We start from the raw sequence: 12,469 nt of genomic DNA on the forward strand, positions 1-12,469 counted from the left end.
GGTCGTCTGTTTTCTGCAAATAATTCCTCATTATTTTTCAACTTTGCCTCCCTGCACTTTTAAGTGGGAACGCGTTCTGGGGGGTGTAAGCCGACCCTTGCTTACCGCCCCCGTGTTGTTTGCGGCAGAGTCTGGGCTCCCCGAGTTCTCAGAAGTGACAGCAGGCTGTCGGGACGGGCTTTCCTCCCACACTTGGCAGCCTGCTGTGTCATTCTGCTCCGTGCGGCAAGGGGCGTGAGACGCTCGCTTTGTGAACCAGGCGTCTGAGCCCACTGTGCCGCCCGGGACGGGGGGAGAGAGAGAGAGACAGAGAGAGAGAGAGAGAGAGAGAGAGAGAGGGAGAGAGACAGAGAGAGGGAGAGAGACAGAGAGAGAGACAGACAGACAGAGAGACGTCGAAGCAAGTCTGTCGCTCCGTTCGGACCCAGGGTTAGCCGGGCTGCTCGGAATCCCTCGTGGGGACCCGCCTTCCTGTGGAGGAACACAGCGCCCTCTCTCCCGACCCCCGCCCTCCCTGGTGCACCTGGATCCTGGCCCACGGGTGACCTCGGAGTCACGGGAGAGCGCTTTGCATCCCGGTGGGACTGATGTTTGTGTCACCTCTGTGTGTCCCTGACTCGTCCGGGACTCGTCAGCCCCGGCCCCGCCCTGGAGCCTCAGCCACACCGCCGGTGAGGACCCGGGACGGCAGTGGGTGAACTTCCCCGGGGCGCATAAAAGTCAGGTTTCTACCTCCTCGTTTCTTCAGCAGCTTCTAACATTTTGGCTCACTGACTGCTTGTCACAGCAAGCGCAGTTCCTGGTACCCTTGGGAATGAAGCATTTTTTCCCCAGCCTGTACGTTGAAAACTTCCAAACCCACTGGAAAGTTGTAGAGAATGACAACACTGGACAACTGCGTGTCGTTTCCTAGACAGACCAGTTGTTAACGTGTCCACACCCCTGCTTTGTCACCTCCCGTTCTGTGTTGTGTGTCCGTGTCCACTTGTCCCCGCTGGTCCCCAGTTTCGCTCTCTGCGGTTTGACGCTCCCGCAGTCAGCCGTGGTCTGAAAGCATGAATGGGAACAAATGGAAAATTCCAGAAATAAGCATGTTTTCCATTGCACGCCATTCCGAGGAGCGTGTTGAGATCTCGCGTCCCCCCGCTTTGTCCCGCCCAGCATGTGAAACCCCCTCGTCCGGCGGCTGTGCGCCGTGCGTGCTCCCCGCCCACCAGCCCCTGAGGAGCCTTCTCGGTGCGAGTCGCCTTCGTGTGACCTCGTCGTGGCCCCGAAGCACCGGAGAGGTGATGCTGGCAACCCAGACCTGCCCGAGGGAAGCAGCGGCAAGTGCTTCCTGTAAGTGAAAAGCTTGTCCTGTAAGTGTAAGCTTGTCACTGCTTGCTGTGACAAGCAGTCAGTGAGCCAAAATGTTAGAAGCTGCTGAAGAAACGAGGAGGTAGAAACCTGACTTTTATGCGCCCCGGGGAAGTTCACCCACTGCCGTCCCGGGTCCTCACCGGCGGCGTGGCTGAGGCTCCAGGGCGGGGCCGGGGCTGACGAGTCCCGGACGAGTCAGGGACACACAGAGGTATGTGTGTGCGTGTGCATGCATGTGTGTGTGTGTGCACATATGTATGGCAGAAATGTAGTTCATATAGGGCTTGCCTCTGTGTTCTCAGACACCCACTGGGGGTCTTGGAACACACCCCCCTAAGGATAAGGGGGGTACTGTATTTTTTTTTTCATTTTAGCTGAACCGCTTGAGGGTTAGTTGTTGACATAATGATACTTTATGGCTCTAAACTACAATATGCACTTCCTACTAACAGGAACACTCTCCTCTGCCACCCTTAGGAAGTTTAATAGTGATCTAATACAATTATCCAATGTTCAGCCTATATTCAAATTTCCCAGTTGTCCTAATAGTGTGATTTATACCATTTATATCCATGTTGATCATATAAATAACAGTGTTATTTATAACAGTACTTATAACAAATGATGTTATTTATAACAAGGCGGCAGGTCCCGGGAGCTCGCATCGCATTAGGGGATAGATCTTGACATCTGCATCCTACTTCTTTTTTCGGAGTTTTCGGCTGACTGCAGGATAATGGGAAGCGGCCAACACTGGTCCTCACTGCCAATCAGTCGGCATTATTCTCTGAGCTGCCCACCTCCCAGTGGGAGGGAGCCCGCACTCTGCCGGCCAGCCACAGAGGACCGAAAGAACGAGAGAACTTGCGTCACAGAATCTCCGAATGTGCGTTCCACCGAACACTGGGCTAGCGGCCAGAGGCGATGGGCGATTCATACACCGTGCAATCAGCACGGTCCTATTTGTGGCTGTGTTATAAGGGACAACGGTTCGTTAACTGGAGCAAATGCTGTGCCTTCGTTAAGAATGTCATTGTGTGGAAGACTCCGTGGACTTGACCCTGGCTGAGGAATGCCAGGCTTAAATCACTTATACGTATTTGGGACGTTCCGGTTTATTTGTAAGAAATAGCATAGAAAGCATCTTAGTTTAAAGAAACACACGACTTCCCTGGCCGGGTCCCTCACTTGGTCAGGACGTTGCCCCGATACACCAAGGTCTCGGGTTTGATCCCCGGTCAGGGTACATACAAGAGCTGACCGATGAATGTGTCCGTAAGTGGAACAACTAATCCATGTCTGTCTCTCTCTCCGCTCCCCATTCTCTATCTCAAATCAACAAAGAAGTTTAAAAGAAGAAATGCATGACCATAGTTGCCAATAGAGATAGGTATAATGACTTCATTAATTTACTAATCCTGAACTTCTTTTTGGACAACCTATGTCACCATCGTCTTTTTTTCTTCAAATTGTCCCTGTAAATGTGACTTTATGGATGGGGAATGGTTATTGGTCTTTGCAATACTCTTTGGGCAAAACAGAGACCTAGATGCTGTGGACAACCTCTGTCCCTCTGGCCCTGTTCCCCAGTCATCAGACATTTCAGGTGGAAGTGAAGTTTGGGGTTCAACTTTCGCACTGGATGAAATATTTAGCACACACCCCTTCTTGTGAGGGGCACGTCTAGGCGCCGGGTGAGAGCTGACAAGGCAGATGAACAAGAGCCACAACAGACACAGACGGACACACGCGTGGGCGTGGAGGTCCTCACGGAACACGCTGGCCTGGATGCCCGTGGGAGCTGGAGGAAGTGGGACCCGTGATGACGATAAGGGGTGCTCTGGGGCACAGGCGTGTTTAAATAAGGGGGCGCAGTCGGGAAGAGAGAAGGAGGAGTCGCACTGGCGTGGGGTGGTGCAGTCTCACATTCCCCTCTAACTGTACGGCCCGCGGCTGCCCGCGTTCGAGGAACCTGCGTACGTTAGACTGGGCTCCTCAAAGTGGTCGTAGAGGGACCAGACCTCCAGGCTCTTCCCGGGTCCCTTGGAGCAGCTTTGAAAGCACCCAATGGCCCCTGAGCCTGAGGGAGTGGCTTGGGGACACCTCAGTGCCTTCCTGTGAAGGTGAAAAGGAAAAGACGTGTGGCAATCAATCACAAGAATAAAATCTGTCCGAATCTCATCTCCTGCAAGGGGACTGTTATGAGCGTTCCCTGACTAGACAAAAACATATGCATTAGACACAAATTATTTTACTGGTAGAGGCAGAATGAGAGACAACAGAAAAGAGGGAAACACTACTCCAGTCTGATTAAAGGCAAGCATGCCTGCCTTTTTGTGCGAATCCTATGATTTCACCAGTTCTAGCTACCGCAGGAATCAAACATGCTCTTCTTTTTTTTTTTAAGATTTTATTTACTTATTTTCAGAGAGCGAAGGGAGAGAGAAAGAGAGAGAGAGAGAAACATCCATGTGCAGTTGCTGGGGGTCATGGCCTGCAACCCAGGCATGTGCCCTGGCTGGGAATCGAACCTGCGATGCTCTGGTTTGCAGCCTGCGCTCAATCCACTGAGCTATGCCAGCCGGGGCAAACGTGCTCTTCCTGATATACTGGGAAAGATCCGAGCTGGGCGGAGGGCAAGAGGGGAACCCACGAGATCTCGTTAAAAATGCTGGGACGTCTTGAAAGGCCAGTCTGGCTTCGTGCCTTCTTTCTTCCCGCCGACCCGTTTCACACTCGCCTGCGACCTTCAGGTCATTACTTCTCTGGGCGTCTGCTTTTTCTCTCAGCCAAGTGTCCAGCCAGTGACCTTCCTCCTGCGCCCTCCACGGGAGAGCCTCCACGTGGCCTTCGTTGTCCGGCGTCGTCTTCATCTGTGTCTGTGCCCCTCGGCCTCCAAGTGGCCGCTTCCTCACCTTGATTTGGGCAGATCCGTGAGCCAAGGTCGGTCCAGTCTCCCCCAGCCCAGGACAGAGCCTCCCCAGGCTTTACTTCTGACCCTTTTATCCCGAAAACTACCTATTTAAATCACCTTATTCCAAGGCGGCCTCATTTAAAAATAATCATCCTTACTGAGGCAGAGATTTGGACGTAAAATCTTCACCTAGAATATAAACATAGCAAAAATGTATGAAGAATAATACGGTAGTTTGGTTTCTCCATGAAAACTGAGCCAGAGCAACGCGGGGACCTCACGTCCATAAATACTTTGGAGGCTACTGATGTGGACCCCGGCCCTCGGGGTCCGTGTGTGGAGAGACAAATGCACACGGACTGCAGAAGTCCTGTGGAGAAAGAGGGACGGCATGGCCACTCTCTGAGGGGTGGGGCTGGTCCCTGCCTGGACAGGCTTTTATGGCTTCTCTGGTACATCACGTGGAGGGTCATCCTCATTTACTGTGCACAGGCTCACTGCAGGGGACTGCCTGCCTTTTACAGATGGCAAAGGAAAGAATGCTGCTGATTACGTCAAAGAGAAGGGTGCTGCAGACCCAGGGGAAAGTGGTCGAACCGGTCCCACTCCATCCCTGGGAGGTTTAGCTCAGACTTTAGGAAGCTGCAGTAGGTCCTTGCTGCCTCAGTCCAGGGTGAGGGAGTTGTAGCAAAAGCAAGTCTCACAGCAGTCTAGGTGCAATGCGGGCCTGACTCCCCACAGGTGAACCTCTCTGGGGGGGTGGTCCTGCGTGCCACTGCTCCCCACGGGTTTTCCACGTGAGCGCTGAGCTACATGTCCACGCCCCGCAAAACGGCTCCCTCCAGGCTACCTGAGCCAGATGATCAAAACTGGTGTGTTCATATCCCCTTTCGAAATATTTTCTGTGTTTTTAACTTCACTCAATGCACAGTTTTATCTATCAGGAATGTTATATTCTGTGAATTATGCCTTGTGTGGGTGGCCAATTTTCAAAGACTTAGGACAAAGTAATCTGTCTCCTCCATCGCCTGCGGCTGACTGGCGGACAGAGTCGTTGGGGAGATCCAGAGACGGGGTGCCCGGGGGGGGGGCGGGGGGGGCTGGGCGGAATCCGGACGGCCTCCTGGCCTTCCCAGGGGTGGGTTGGAGAAGAGCTCACTGAGCCCAGGCGCTTACTTAGCCATGTCTTCCATTTCCGCCAGCGTTCCCCGGGAAAGCGCGGACTGTATTCCCCATCGGTCACCTGAGCGGCGGGCGGGTCCAGCGGGCTGCGGATGCTCACGTCTCGGCCCCCTCACGCAGCCCAGCCCCAGGAACTCCGGGGCCTCCTCCAGAACCCCCACCCTCCCCTTTCTCCCCCGTTCTGTCTCCGACCGCAGGTGGACTCAGGGGGTTTCCTCAACTGGTTCTGGTTTTTTTTTTATGGGGCTGACACACAGAGTCATCGTGAGATTGTTCTCACTTTCACACAAAATCCCACTCTCTCGAAGAATGGTTTGGATGAGGAAAAGCCGTGTTCCAACAGGCAAGTGTATGGACGGCTGAGTCACCTTTGCATAAAGGGAAGATAATTGGCTTTATTGTTAATAAATTATGATTAACTTATTATTATTGCAAGCGTGCAGAGACGCCTGTGCCGTCACCAGCGGTCCAGTCGGTCGCCAGCGGTGGGCTGACACTCCCGTGCCGCCGTCTGCGGCCACAGCCCACCCCCAGAACAGGACGCAGACCGGGGGACGGAGCGGGGCTTTCGGAAAACTCGGCTGCCCTGTGGGCACCGCGGGGCCGGCCGAGGAGGCTGGACGTTCCTCTGTCTTCCCGGGCGGGCAGTCAGGAAGGACCGCCCGCTGGGACTCCACCGGGACAGCAGCCTCTGACCGTTGGCTGAGGATGCTCACGGACACGTGACCACATCCCGACTGTGAGCCTCCTGGAAGGGGAGGGAGTACGAGCATCGTCGTCCCGGCGAGAAAACTGGCACGTCAGGACGGAGCCGCGAGCCTGTCCCGGGTGAGCGGCAGGTGGGAGCTCACCGCCCGGGTCTTTTTCCCTCCCTGCCTCGGGTTGGGGGAACTAAGGACACAGCTGCGGCGTGGGCTCCGGCCGCTTCTCGGCCCCCGCCCAGCGGTGGACTCCGAGGGACTCGCCCAGGCTCCGGCGCAGCCCGGCCCCCTGCCCTGCGCAGCAGGGACGGTGCCCGTCCCTGCTCTGCCCGCCTCCCAGGGCGGCAGTGGGTGTGGGGCGCACCAAGTGCATCGTCGTCCCTGCCTTTTCCCTCTGCCCACGCCAGACGGAGAGGCCGCCGGAGCCTTGCTCCCGAACAACAGGACAGTGGAGACCAGGCGGGACGAGGGGTGGGGGTGCGGACGCCCACCGCCCTGGAGTAGCTTCTGATGAGACGACACTTTTGTCACATCGATGAGCCTCTTGGTTTCTCTCGAGTCGCGTCCTCCGACTCCGTGCGGGAGCTCCGCACCCTGGTCTCCCTCCCGCCACCTGCCGCTGCCTCCGAGACTCCGTGTGCCTTGAAGAGGAACGTGTACGTGCCGGAAAAGGCGAGATAGTGCCAAATCCGTGTAACACATTTGCCGCGTGATCCTCTCTCTCGTCTAAGGAGCGTGAGGAACCGGGGCAGCCCAGTGCAATTAAAATCACCAGGCGAAGCTGCACGAGTAGGAGTCGAGTCATTTCGGGAACCACACACTGAGACGCTACTTGGAGGAGCCTGGTGAAACCCGCAGCCCGGGTGACGCCAGGGAGGGACGGCCCTCGCAGAAGGGTCCCTTCTTCCCAGGGGTTGTGGGTGCCCCTCCGCTTGGGCCCCAAGCCAGGGTGGGCCCCTCAGATAACCAGCCGCCTTGTGAGATTCGGAGAGCGGGAGGGCAAGGCACGGTTTTGCGGCACCGGGCAGGGCGGAGTCTAGAAAAAGGGAAAACCAGGCGGCGGGGAGGTCCGCGCACACACGAGCGTTTCACCGCATCTCGCGCGGAGAGGTTTCGAGATTTGCAGCAGAACCATCTGATGCCCCAAAGAGCTAAGAACGCATCTTGTCCAGCCCTGGAAGACAGAGAGTCACCTGTGGGGACCCGCCTCCTGCCCCAGGCTGCGTGTCCTTTGCCCCCAGGTGGACGTGGTGGGCTGGCGGGCTGGCCAGACGCCGGCAGTGACCTCCAGTCACTGAGGCGAGGGCATCTGGGACTCGCTGCACCCGCACCTGGAGCCCGGGGACTCGCGCTCCGCCCCAGCTGCTGCTGGCCCGTCTCAGCCCCGTCTGTTCCCGGGGTCCTGCAGGGACCCCGCGAGGAGGCAGGGGTGGGGGAGAGCATGTCCTCGCTGCAGGCGGGACGGAATCGGAATGGTCCTTCTCGCACCCTGACAGGCAACGCGCACCCTCGGTTCGGCCCCACCCTCACACTTCACAGTGTGCTTCCACGTCTGTTATCTCGGCCCCTGCACCCCGGGGAGGAGGCGGGGCCCGGGCCACACGGTTCACAGAGGAGAAAAGGGAAGCTCAGAAAACACAGGCGACTTGCCCACGTTCCCCAGGATAAAGAGTTCAGGCCAGAGCTTCAAGAGCGTTGGGAGCAAACCTGGTCGTCTTTCCACCATTCAGAGGAAAGCCAACCTCCGCACCACGTTAACCTGAAGTTTCCCACTCTTCGCAGAACCAAATACGTAGGTAGATCTAGAGGAAAAGAAACAGGTGGAAATGGCCCCTGGTCTTAAGGAGATACATTTGCATGAACAGATCGGCAGATTGTAAGTGGTCTCACAATGACCCTCCACAGCAGGCTGGAGGGAAGTCCGGTCTGGGTCGCGCGGGCGCTGTGGGATGAGCAGAGCTCACTTTCTGCCGGAGGGGGGTTCGCCGCTGGCTTTTGGGGTCCCCGTGTCAGAGCACCCCCGTGGAGCACCCACTGAAATCGTAGTGGGCGGCACACGTCAGCAATGCATTTTTCCGTGAACGGGAACTACAGACAGCTGTCCTTGAACAACAGTTTCAAAAATGTGAAAAAATAAATAAACTAAAAGGAAAAGAAATGCATTTCTCCTTGTCACGTTATCTTCAGTTCCTTGGAGGAACCTGGCCCCACAGTACCGTGGAGACACAGTACAAGTTCACGTTTGCAGCATCAGGGGCGCTGAAAACATGAGCCCGGCCGGCTCCCAGGGACGTTGTCCCCTCCCCACCCCTCCCCACCCCTCACCCGTGGGCGTCCCAGTGCAGCCCCCTGGACCGGAAGACCCGCAGTGGGGTGCGGATGGGGCGTTTTCTGAGTAACACACACACAGACGTGTGGGTTTGTTTCTTTGTTTTTTCCAGGGTCGGCGGACACCTGGCCCCGGGCAGCCTCCGCGGGAAAACCCAGACGCCTCCGTCGTGCTGACTCAGCGGCCTGACATTTCCGCCGCGGCCGCAGCGGCCCCCGGGAACACGATGCCGCTTCCGCCCCCCGAGCCCCCCGCGTGAGACCCGGCCGGCGTGGCCCCGCCGCGCCCCCCCCGCCCGCCGCAGGATGTCCGGCGCTGCGGCGTCTGCGTCTGTGTCCTCGGGGGGCGCGGAGAACGGCACCTTCCTCGAGCTGTTCCCCACCTCCCTGTCCACCTCGGTGGACCCGGCCCCCGGCCGCCTGTCCAGCGTCTACGTCTACGTGTCCATGTTCCTCAGCCTTTTGGCCTTCCTGCTCCTGCTGCTGATCGTGGCCCTCCAGCGGCTCAAAAACCTCATCGCCTCCGGCCCCTCGCGGCCCGAGGGCCCCGGCGACGACGCGGGCAGCTCCCTCACCAACCTGGAAGTCTGCAGCATCTCCTCGCAGAGGTCCACGTTCTCCGACCTCTCCTCGTGATGGGCGCGGCGCCCCCCACCCCCCTCCCCGGGCCTGCTGCCGCAGCAGCTGCGGGGGGTCCCTGATGGGGGGTGTGGCCTCGGGAGAGAAGGGACCCTGTTGTTTTTGCCAGCCAGTCAGGCCTGTTTCTGCTCCTTCCCGCCCCCACTCCTCTCCCTGTTCAGGATCCCTGACCTTTGCGAGCGGAGACCCCGAGGCTGACACGCAGGCGCAAACCGCTGAGCGGTAGAATCGCACGCAAAGCGCCCGATGGAGCCGGAGCGCGCTTCTGGGAGGTCAAGTTCATTCCGCTCCGCTGGACACGTGACGCAGAGGTCCCCCGAGGGGCCTCGCAGTGGGTGCTGGGTGCGAAACCTGCCTTCCATTCTCGTACAAAACTGGGAAGCCCGCCCAGCCGGCAGAAACGGACACAGTGCAGCCCGAGTTAATGACAAGACATTTTCCATATGTAAAAGGTAAAGGGGCAACACCAAATTTTTTTTTAAATCAATGTAGATTTAACGTGTCACATTTCTAAAACTGGAGGCAAAACTCCGCTAAATGTTTTCTTTAATGTCACTGTGGCAGAGGAGAGTGGCATTTACTGGCGGATGACGAGGTACTGGGGAAGGTTTCCGAGGAGTTCCACTCTCCGCAGCCAGGCGGCGGCGGTCTCTGTTTGGGTGCAGTTCGTACCGCACGACCGTTCCCTTCCCTCGCGGTCGGTCTTTCCCTCCTCCCACGGCCCCCGCGCCGCACAGCGCACAGCGGCGGGGCTCTCCCTGACACCGCTCTCACTACCGCTGAGACGGGCTCCAGGAGCGACACCAGGAAGCTGTGATTTTATACCCAGGCCGCTGGTCAGCAGGAACTCAGCCCGTGGACGATGGTCCCTTGGCTGTGTTTTTACCCAGTGATAACGCCCAGCACTCATGGAGGTCCCTTCGTCCAGCCTCCTAGTCTGTGCTGTTTTAGTGCAGAGTCGCGTGAAGGCTCGGAGGCGCCCGATGCTGGTTCAGTCTCATCAGGTGGCAAAACTCAGCCACGACTTGGCCAGCGTGCGTGGCGTTAGAGACGCTCCACGACTGTCGCGTGTCTCCGGCGACCCATTGTACGCTAGCGCCGTGCTCTGCTGGAGGATTCCGGGACGTGGGTGTGCGGCAAACGGTACATACAGACACCCGAGCTGCGCGGCTGCCGGGAGCTGAGCGGCCCTGGGACCCCCCACGCTGTGGCCAGCCCCGCGGGTCTGAGCGCCAGGGCTGGTCCTGGAACGTGGGCGAGCACGAGAGTGCAGACACGGCACGTGGAGGGACCGAGCCGCCCCTAAAGGCAAAACGAAGCGAACCAACGACAGCTTCTCAAGAGTGAGCGGTTTCCTTTAATTTCAGAAGGAAATGGCGCACAGCATAAACACGGAGCTGGTCCAGCCTGCGGAGCCCACTGCTGCCCCCACATGGCCTGTCTTCCCGGGGCAGCCGGATCGCTCCTGTTTGTACCCTTGACCAGTCTTAAGAGGAGGCGCCGCGACACGCCTTGTGCATCGATGGTGCCGCCACACCACCCAGCACCTGGAAAGGCATAAAGAACGCACCGCTTCACGGGCGAGTGTGCGCTCGCCATTCTCAAAACAGGACTGGTGGTGGAGACTGGGTTTCTTCCCCCTGACCCACAGCCTCACGGAAGTCAGGCCACGTGGAGCTTGTCCTGTGCCGGAAAGGCCCCCCCACGCCGTGAGCCCTGCGGACAGCCGCCGCCCCGCAGGGGACAGTGCGTGAACAATGTGCCCGTTCGGCCACGCGCAGCCCCGCCGGGTGCTGAGCGCCATCAAGCTCTGGACTCGGGGAACTCTGCGCGGGGATCGCCATCCGCAGTCGCTGCGCGCGCAGGCGCAGTGCGTTCTCAGAATAGCTGTGCAGGTCCCCTGCTCTTCGCTAGAAGCCACGCGACAGCCACGCAGGGCCACAGAGGCGTCCACGGGATCACCCCGACCTTTGATTGACCTTGTGCTATTCTGGTCACCCAGGAAGAAAGTGCTATTCGGGTCAAGTGGCTTTTAAAGACAGAGGGACACGTTTGCCACACAACAGGACCATCCGAGCATCATCTGCTCGGAGGGGTCACTTTGTTCTGTCCTTCTGGGAGTGACATCCAGGCTCCTGAAAATAAAAGTATTTTTAAACATTCCCGCAGGCGCAGCCCCTCCCTCCCTCCTCCTCCGGGATGGTTCTTGCTGTCGAGGTTAAGCGGAGAGGTTGGGGGCCGCGGTCAGAGAGGTCAACGGGGATCTGCCACTGGGGGTTGCCGGGGTAACAGACCGCACGACTGGGGGTGAGCGCGCGTCGCGGCGGAAAGGTCGGGAGACCGGGACTTGAATAAAGAAGTCGGGCTTGTCGAACTCCTGGTCCTTCTCTCGCTGTTTCTAGCGCGGGGGGTCCTCAGCCTTCTCCCCTGGGGCGGCCTCTCCACCGCTCTCTGTCCACCCGTCCTCTCGAGGCAGAGTCAGAGCCGGGCGCCCCAACGGCAGCTCCCCCCCCACCCCGATGGGTCGCCGCCCTCTGGGGCTGAGTCCCACCCTTCCTTGGTCAGGAGAGGGGCCTGCAGGCTTGGGAATGGTCCGGGTCCTGGGCCACGGCCTCATTCAGCAGCGGGGCCAGAGAACCAGTGTGTTTGACAAGGTCGCTCGGGGCCCGTGCGACGCGCCGTGGCAGGGCAGGGGCCACGCAGGCTGCTCAGGTGTGCTGTGGGGGACAAGGTCTTCCTCTGTCCACTGCACAGGCCACCTGTCCCTCCACACACACAGCGCCACTCTGCACCCCCAAGCCAGGGGACTGCCTGCTGGGGTCTGGACACCGGGCCCCTGCCTGCCATCACCACGGGCTCAGGGGACAAAAACCAGGAGGAAGGTCACGTGCCTTCACCGCCCCCTGCGCACCCCCCATCCCCACCCCCCACCGCAGCACCATGCTCACGAGATCAGGCCGAGGTCGGCAGAAGGTTGGGGCTGCCGGTCGGGACTGACCAGGGAGAGAAGACAGTCTCCCCCGTGTACTAACAGGACTATCCCCACCACTTGAAGGGGAACTGCAGCCCCGCTGGAAAAGGAACCACCGTCTCTAGCCTTGCTGCCCCGCCCGGGGTCTGCCTCTCCCCATTGGACAGACTCCCCCTTCAAAGTAGTGCCAGACCCCGCCTTCTTCTAGAAAGTCCTCTGGGGTCCCTCCCAGTGGGAAGCACACCCAGGACCCAAGCCTCCAGGGCCTCGTCTCCTGGGGCTGGGTCACTGAGGACAGGAGGCCCGAGGGTGCACGTGAGGGCGTGAACAGGGGTGGGAGGGGGAGGGCAGGAGAGCGCATCCTCGGGCAGCCCT

The 12,469-nt window shown here is 58.9% G+C and overlaps 1 protein-coding gene across 1 annotated transcript; it reads left to right on the forward strand.

Moving 5' to 3' along the window:
* The first annotated feature begins 8,790 nt into the window (after positions 1-8,790).
* Positions 8,791-10,239, forward strand: SERTM1 (serine rich and transmembrane domain containing 1). The gene has a single exon (XM_045839048.1). The coding sequence runs from the start codon at positions 8,791-8,793 to the stop codon at positions 9,118-9,120; it is 330 nt and encodes a 109-aa protein (XP_045695004.1). The 3' UTR covers positions 9,121-10,239.
* Positions 10,240-12,469: the final 2,230 nt, after the last annotated feature.

The sequence above is a fragment of the Phyllostomus hastatus genome, unplaced genomic scaffold (genome assembly GCF_019186645.2).
Source record: "Phyllostomus hastatus isolate PE091 unplaced genomic scaffold, TTU_PhHast_1.1 phas_contig_29, whole genome shotgun sequence".
Classification (NCBI taxonomy): Eukaryota; Metazoa; Chordata; class Mammalia; order Chiroptera; family Phyllostomidae; genus Phyllostomus; species Phyllostomus hastatus.

Bases quoted from the DNA above. Each gene is read 5' to 3' on its own strand.
- SERTM1 (XM_045839048.1), top strand. From the start codon at position 8,791: ATGTCCGGCGCTGCGGCGTCTGCGTCTGTGTCCTCGGGGGGCGCGGAG.